Raw genomic sequence first — 8,768 nt, forward strand, 5'->3', positions numbered from 1 at the left:
CCACAGCTCCATCATTGACAAGCACACAAAAAAAGATTGTATCTGTCCGTCATTCAGTTGGAAACTTCATTCATTTAGAAGTTACAAATGTAAGTACGTGTGTGTGTTATTATCTTTGTGTATCTCTGTGTGTATCTATGCACCTGTCCGTGAAACGTACACAAACACCCTGCTCACATACTGCTCTGTTCACTGAACACCAAGCTAATTGATTACAACAAATTTCAATTCGTGTTTAATTAAATTAAAATTTTGATTTTATCACAACGATGCCCCCGCCGGCAGCATATTGCAAAGAGTGCCAATGCTTCTCGCATGTGTGGCGTTGAGTTTATTAAAGCTTTAATATTCATGGAAGGAAAATCAGAAAGGCAAGGTAAAGAAGAACGAGGAGAAATAAAGAGTGTAATTAACGCCCACACCTAATTAATGATAATCTTTTGTCATAGGCCTGATTAACATTTGTGTCTGTGTGTTTGTGCGTGTAGTGTAGCTAACAGATTAATTAATGTTTCATAGAAGGAAAAGCAAACAGAAAAAAAATATATAAGGGAAGGCTGGCAATGGAGGTCGAAGCTACGGATACTCTAGGAGAAAACTATTAAGGAAACTATATGATTTATTTATCTAATTGGGATAGGATTTGACAAAGACCAATATCTATTTACAGCAGCAGCTTGATATGGTTATACAATCTTTCCCTAACACGCAAGACTATAAAAGCAAATACTTCCTTTTCTTAATTACAAACATCTACCCTTAATCCAAATACCCTCGTAAGTAGTGCATACAATGAGCAGAAACAAAACAGGGCGACTATTTAAATATTTATTTCACTCATTTGTTTTGCAGGCACACACACATCGCTTTCCCATTCCCATTCTCTACATTCTCCATTCAAGTGTGCGTGTGCGTGTGCGTGGAGACAGAAATTACCTTTTGCACACAAATTGCATTTGCGTGTCAACCGCAGTGCGTCAAAAGAGGGAGACTCCGCATCCCATTCCTTTCTTGAAAGTGGGCGGGTGGTGGCTATGGGCGTGCCACTCGTGTGTCGGCCCTTCGAAGCGTGCGTAAGTCGGCAACATGTAAACGCGTATTAATTAAGGCAAAACAAAGCGCCGCCGCTCAAGACGCAGACGTTGCAGACGATGAAGAAGAAGACCTCGAAGACGATGACATGCAAAGGGAGTGGCAGCATACATACTACAGTCGAAGGCGGAGTGGGAGGGGATGTCAAGATCCTGTTACGCCCACCGGCGTGGCGTCAAGGCTGCTTGCCACTTGAATGTAGGAAACGGCGGGCGATGCCAAGTCCTTATAATGCGCCAGACGTAATACATTTAATTTCTTTCCATTTATTATTCGTGTGGTTCCCTTTGACTGATTCTTTTGAACATTGAACATTTATACATTTTAATTACTTCTCTCCTTTCACTTTATTTACACGCTTTAAGAGCAGCAGCATCAGCAGAGGCAGCGGCAGCTACCATCAATGCACCTGATGCTGTCAGGGATGGGCTGCCGAGAACATCGCTTTTCCTGCTCTGTCAGGCCACCTGTCAACAGAGTCCAGAAGTGTCCATCTCTTGTTTGCAGCAGAGCTCTGTCTGGATATTAGGGGAGTACGGATTTGCATGTGAGTTCCATGGGAGTTTCATTCTAGGAACCAATTAAGCGAGAGAACGAACCCTTAAAGCAAATGCGCGTGTTGGGACGGACGTACAACAATTTCAATTTTCGTGCCATTTCCACTTCCATTTTAATTGCAATTCGTGTTGTAATTTCGGTGGCAGGCAGAGACTTGACGCCGCTTGGCCACTTCATTGGTCATTATGGTCAGGCGGCCGTAAACAAATCCGTAAACAAACTGGACTGCCACCTGTCGACACCTTGCACACCCATTTCTTTTTTCTGCGGTTTTTTTTTTGCACAGAAATTACAGGTTTTTAGGGCAAACCACAGAACAGCAGGCGGTGGCGGTTGTAACACGAAAAGTAACAAGTTCCAGAAAAAGGCGGACGGAAAAGCCGCACGACAGCAACAACCACAACGGAGAGGAAAACAAAAGGAAAACAAGAGGAAAAACTGAGAGAAAAATCATTCATTATCATGTCACGTCAATCGAAAAACAATCTAATGACTGCACATGATTTCTATCTCAAATAGGTTGGAGCTGAACAAACCGTAAGCTGGGGAAATTGCCTCCCCCACACAAAGACCCCGACACAGATACACACTGAAATGAGCACTCGGAAAAGTGGCTGAAAAGTTTGTGGGTGAAACGTTTATTATGCATTAGCCATGCTTAAACGGTTAAATCAACTGTAAATCACCCACCGCCACATGCCGCACGCCAAATAAGGTCAATGAGAAAGGTCCCACGGTCAACTGGCAGCCAAATCAAGTGTGAACCAAGTGAGAGATTTGATAAATGGCAGCGATAATACTCGTGTGTGTGTTTATCAGGGAAGTTGGGTAACATTTTGTGGGCAAGGATTTTCCAGTTGATACTCGTGTGGGGAAAAGTGAACATTCAAATCGGGGTTCCCATAGCTTACACTTTCAAATCAGTTTCATATCTATCAATAGTTACCCTGCCTTGTACTCGTTTAAAATTTCAACAAAATGAAAAGTATTATCTTGGAGGATCAGTTTATCATCCCGAAGTATCCACTGCTGCCCGTGCCACTCATCAAATATGAAACCATACACAATTTGGACTGCACCAGGGATCTGAGGGTCAGTCTGCCACAAATTATAGTGAAAGTGAATGATGTTGCAGGCGGCGATGGCCCCAAGGAGCCAACTGCTGGCACTCGCCTGTTTCAGAGCATTGGCGTGGAAGCGGAGTCCTCGGAGCCAGAGGAAATTAAATACAAATGGAGCTCGCCTCGGTTGATGATCCTCTGCGAGGATGGGGACATCAATTGTGCCATGCACTATCTGCTGGAGTCCATTCACGATCCCTTTGCTGCCAATGCGGTGGCCACGCTGCTGCTGCAAGAGTCCATGCTGGAGGAGTTTACCGAACGACTGCAGGATCACTTGGTGGAGCTGCGTCCCGAGATAGCCAATCATCCGGTGTATCTGAAAACTTTGGCCAGAGTGGAACAGCTGAAGGCCAGAACGATTGTGTCCCCGTCGGAGCACGTTCCACGGAATGCCTCGCCCACGATGGTCTTTGATTTCAGTCACAATTACTTTGGGGATGGACCCACTGGGGTCATCACCCTGCACACCTTTCGCACCTTCAAGGACGCCCTCCAGGTGCAGGCGCGTGAGCCGCTGGCCTTCACTTCGGTGAGCATTTGGAATGAGAAACTGGGAGCCGCCTACGAGCTGGTCGCACGCCTCAATTTCGATATATTTCTGCTCAACTGCTTCTACGTCAATCTGGATCCCATTGGGCTGGCGTTTGTGGGCAATATGAACTCAGCGAAGGTCTCCCAGGACTACCACTACGAATCGCTGACTTTCCAGAAGAAGCGCAAGGTGATTGTCCACCCAGCGGCTACCACCTGGGGCCAGAGGGCCAAGGAGTTGCAGCCGCCACAGCCGCGATCTTTCAATGTGGTTATACTGTAGAGACCACGGCCCCCTTCCCTCGGGGGGTCACTCAACTCTGAAAAGTTTCGCTAGCTAAGTTTCCTCCGCCACCGCCCCCCCAAAAAAGAAGACGACTAATTGAGTTTCCGGCTGCTTGGGCAGCAGCTCCATTAGCAATTTGATTGCCCAAATAAGTTTCCAGGGAAATTCAACAGGCGGCCCGGCTCGGCTCGACTCGGCTCCCTCTTTAGGAGAAATAATCAATGGAAAATTATCGTTGTGTGTGTCTCTTTTTGGGGGTTGGCGGTCCCTCTTTGGTGTTGTTAAAATTAAAAATTCCTTTTGCGAAGTAATTTACGTAACGTGCCAATAATCTCAAAAATGAATTTACCATTCCCACAGCTCAAACTTGTGCCCCTGCTCCGCCGTGCAGTCCTGTATCTCTTTGCTTGCCAAAAAACAACAAAGAAAAGTTCGTGTTGGCAACATAATGTGGTGGGGCAGGAACCAACTCAGGGGTTCTAGAAGGTGTAGCCTCCTCGGGAGTGGAAATAGCAGGAGCCCCTGGAGCCTCTGTCAGAGAGAGAGTGGAGTAGCACTAGCCCTCAGGCGGAGGCACAGCAGGAAGAGCACAAGGAATTTCCAAAATGCCATAATTACTCCACTTGCCACTTGCCACCGCCTCCACTCCACCCACTCGGCTCAGATAGACGTCGACCTGCTGGCTGGCAGTGGTGCTGTGCTGTTGGTGGAGTGGTTTGAGGGCCATGGGGCGGTCATATTAGTGGCACATATTCGGCTTGTTGGCTGGCCAAATAATACCGCTATAAATGGGAAGAACAGGAAGAGGAAGGACAGCAGGCGGTAGTGGGGCCAGTCCCCGGCCAACCCCGTCCCACCAACTTTATAATGTACTTCCGTTTGCTTTCATTCACATGGCAGCGGCATATCAAAATATTTGACATTTGCATAAATAACGCGCGCGATGCGATCCGGGGCCCGGAGTTGAAAGGCAAATAAGGCCCGACCGGCCCGGCCCCCATATGTGTAAAGTATCACGACTCTTGCCCCTGTCCCTGCCCTGCCACACAAATATCATGCCTGAAATTGGGCAAATTTAAAAAAGAGAAAAGGAAGAGAGAGGGCAGCAGCAGCAGAAATATGCAACGCAGGCAGCCAGAACAAAACCGTGGAATGTCCGCTGAAAACGAACCACTACGATGGTTGGGTGGTTGGTGTGCTGGTTGTGGTGCTGTAGCATGCCACTAAAGCAAAGCCAACTCACTAAATAAACAAAATCATAAACCAACAAGCGAGAGAAATATGGGCAGCTTTGCTTAGGGCTCCAAATGTGTTGATACTCTCATCCTGATGGAGAGATTGGGACTCAAATGGTTCAATACGCAGCAGGATTTATAATGTCATAACAAAAGATATAAAGATATATATATGTATATGAATAGAGTTAGCATTTGGTCAAATGATTAAACGAAAAAGGCTACCCAAATAAACAGAGAATTTTTGTTCCATTTTTGTTGCATAGCCTTATATCCCCCCAGTAACAACTCCATTCCCATATGAATCATACCCTTTCGTAAGGGCATTCACACACACACACACACACGCATACAAAAAAGAGAGGAAAAAACGCCAGCGCGAAATGAAGTTTATTTATCCAGCGAATGGGCAAAAATTAGAGGCGGCTGCATGCAAATTGGCAATTAGGAAATCCTTTATTTTATTTTATGAACTTTTTTTTTTGCCGTAGTGAGTGCCGATTTCATTTTCTTGGTTTTCATGTTGGTTTCATGGCTGATGGGAGATGGCGGCGGCTCGTTGACTGGTTGGGTTTTCAAAATGCAAATAAATGAGAGTCCCTCCCTCCTCCTGCTGGCGCCCTTCTTGCCTCATGGCTTCCTTCCCCACCCGCAACTTCAGTGGCGGTGTTGAAGCCCCATTTAGGGCTTTTATTTGTTGTGGTGTGTGTGTTTTGGGGTGGTGGGAGGCTCCATTTCTCGCGCTTTTATTTGGCATTTTATTTTGGCAACGTATTTAATTTCATTGCAGGTCGTTGCTTGCCTTGGCTTGTATTTATTTTTAACATATGAATGGAAATGAATTTGGTTAAGTGGAAGGTTAACTTTGGAAGCGGCCGAATGTACTCCCAATTTAAAAATATTATTACGGCACAGGTTGAATGTGGCACTTATTATTTTAGGGGATTAGTTGATCAAAACAAAGCAATCGTGCAGCTAATGAGCTCTTTCAAATAACAGAATATATAAAAAAATACTCCCCAAATGGAGAGTGTAAAAGAAATACTAAGCGGTCAAGATAAAAAGCAGGATATCTCTTGAAAAATAAATCCACAAGCGATAAATTTCAGACGGGCAGCAGCACGTCCAGGGAGAAAAAACTCTTGAGACGCGTTGGCTGGGAAACATTTCATTTCGTTTCGTTTCGCTTTGCTTTGCTTCGATTTTGTTTCGTAATTGCAAAGGTGAGGGCGGAACGAAAGCAACGAAAGAAAGAAATACCAAACAAAGAAAAGCAGACAGCAGAGGAAGAGCGAAGCCCAAAGTGAAGTGGAAATCTCAGTTAAGTTGAAAGATTACATCCTGTTTGGGAATGGGAATCGGGCGATGGGCGATGGGGTCCTGGGAACCTTAACTAAAAGTCAATTCCCAAATCAACAGTGGGAGATGACTGTGGGGAAAAGTAGCTTATTTCAATCGACAATGTTTAAATTGTGCAAATCCTTTTATTTTAACGATTCTCAAATGTTCGTTCTTCCTGTTTGGCTCTCTCTTTTTGCTTTGGCAGGGCAAGGCAACCATTGTTTTGGGGCATTGTTTCATGCAAGTTTGATATCCAAATCAACTGCAGCTCTGCCTTTAATCCGGCTGAGGGTTCGCTCGGTCCGTCCGTCCGTCCTCTATTCAGTTGTCAAAATAAAAGACCTCGCAACCTGTTGCTACAGAGGATTACTCGTGCGTTGAATAGTACCACCACCACCACCACCAGCACGACCAAGCCCACAAGGTTTCACTCTAAATCCCCCGCTCTAAACACATAGAAAGAGAGAAAGTTTTCACTTTGATATTTGATTTTCAGGGCCCAGGAAAAATCACTCGAATGGAAAAAGGTTCAAATTACCGCGAGTTTTTAGCTGTTTTTCTTCAGTTTTCCTTTCTCAATTTCCCCCCGCCCCCATTTTCGTTGGCTGCACTTTACCTTTCGGCTTTTTGAGTTTTATGCCAAATGCTGGTCTAAAAAAAATCCCTGACCCACTCAGCGGAGCCTGCTGCTGCTGCTGTTTTCTGTTTCTCTGTTTTTTTGACAAAATACGAGTACGTCTGCAAATTGAGGCAGTGGAATTACTTGATCCATAAGGGGATTTAGAAATCCATTTCAGTGCCATGGCAACCTACTTCAATTTTTCCCCTTTTTAAAGTGAAGGTTTTTCCTTTAAATATCGATTTAATTAATTTGAAAGAACATTTCAGTCTCAATTAAATATTAACCAGGCTGACTGGCATATTTACGAATGTTGAATGTGGCATATGGAATATGGGATGTGAGTGCTTCCGCCTTTTTGCCCAGTGCCACTGCCACAGCAGAGGGTTCTGTCTGTGGCTTAGGGGAGCAGGTCATATCGCATGACAGCCATTAGGAATATTGATTTCCATATCGCAACATTAACAAAAGTCAGAAGGCAGCAGTAGCAGCAGCAGCAGCAAACGAAAAGTGCTCATTCTCAAGCTGGCAAAAAACAGCTCAAATGAGAGAGAGTACAGCAGACAGGATACAAACACTCACACAGACTCACAGACGGGCATACACACATCGAAATGCGCTGACGTAATGTGAAAATTATGCGTTGTAATTTACGCCAGCCAGAAGGAAAAGCGGAAGACGACGCACTAAAACAGTTCAAGCAGCAGAACAGAAGCGAGGGAAGAACCCAAGGAGCATGGGAAAAGCAGCAAACGAAAGACAACGATAGACAACGAAACAAACGAAGAAAAAACATGCAAGATATTTAAAAGCAGAACGAATATATAGACAGGCATTCACACACAGATACACATGTTTAGATGTGGCTGTATGTGTGTGTGTTTGTGTGTTTTTATGCAGATGTGGACATGAAAAATTGGAACACTTTAACAGTCAAAGCAGAGCGACACACAGGCTCCCCATTTCCCTACCCCTCTGCGCACTCTATCACTGTTGTTGTTTTTTGGCACTTTTTCACCATCTTCTGTTTCATCTTACACTTTTTTTGCTTTTGGGTGGATCCCTCCGAAAGGAAGTTGTAAAAATAAAACATGGCACGTTTGCAAGTAACAAAAAAAAAAGCAGGAAAATGTAAGGCATGGAAAAATGCCACCAAAAAAATACCCGATTGGTAGATGGAATGTGTGGAACACGACAGAAGAAATACTTTATTCGAGGAAATATATTTTGGGACTATCCGATGGAATTTTTTAGGGGATCGTAATAAAACTTCTTTAAGCGATAGATAGAACTGATAGAACGAATTTGAAAACCCTAGATCTTCTGCTCCTCTTCCAGTTTGATCCCCTTTTCATTTCTTTTTGTTCTACTGTCACATAAATCCCTTACCCACTCACAATTAAAGGGTATAGCAATACAAAAACAATAGAAGGAAAACCCACCAGCAGCAGCAGAGAAACGAGAGTGAAAAATAACTACATGAAAATTTGTGGTCGCTGAGGAATTCGACTGGGAAACGGAGACACTCCTCCTTCGTGGGAGATGTTGGAAATTTGTGGGCACTAAACGTGGCATGTGGCATTGGCATAGGCAGCAGCAGCAACACAACCTGCGTGTGTAAATGCTTCGAAATAAATTTGTGTCGCCTGCAACGTTAGCAGAAAAATGAAAATGAAAATAAAAATGTGTGTAACAACAGCAAGAACAAGCTTTGGGGGAGAGAAGAAGCAAAGCCTCATAAATGTTTACACCTTGTCTGGGTAGACTTTTAGGCTCAAATGGAGCATGGTCTGGGGATGAGAATGGGAATGGGGCACACAAACGTGTCAATGATGAGGCCGCTGCTGCTGTGGGGGATGGGAGGACGAAGACACGGCTGATAAACGTCGTTGTAATAATGATAATGGCTGACGGTGCATCCTGTTGCACAGTGGAACGGAAATGTGACAGTCCATAGAAGCTAATGAACTCGTCGAGGTGTG

The 8,768-nt window shown here is 44.6% G+C and overlaps 1 protein-coding gene across 1 annotated transcript; it reads left to right on the forward strand.

Moving 5' to 3' along the window:
- Positions 1-1,233: 1,233 nt before the first annotated feature.
- Positions 1,234-3,908, forward strand: LOC111074909. Its single transcript, XM_041594941.1, is given in 2 exon segments — positions 1,234-1,290; positions 2,593-3,908. Coding segments are annotated over 2 exon segments (1,053 nt in total). The 3' UTR covers positions 3,589-3,908.
- The last annotated feature ends 4,860 nt before the right edge of the window (positions 3,909-8,768 follow it).

This window comes from Drosophila obscura, unplaced genomic scaffold (genome assembly GCF_018151105.1).
Source record: "Drosophila obscura isolate BZ-5 IFL unplaced genomic scaffold, ASM1815110v1 contig_4, whole genome shotgun sequence".
In the NCBI taxonomy this organism is placed as follows: domain Eukaryota; kingdom Metazoa; phylum Arthropoda; class Insecta; order Diptera; family Drosophilidae; genus Drosophila; species Drosophila obscura.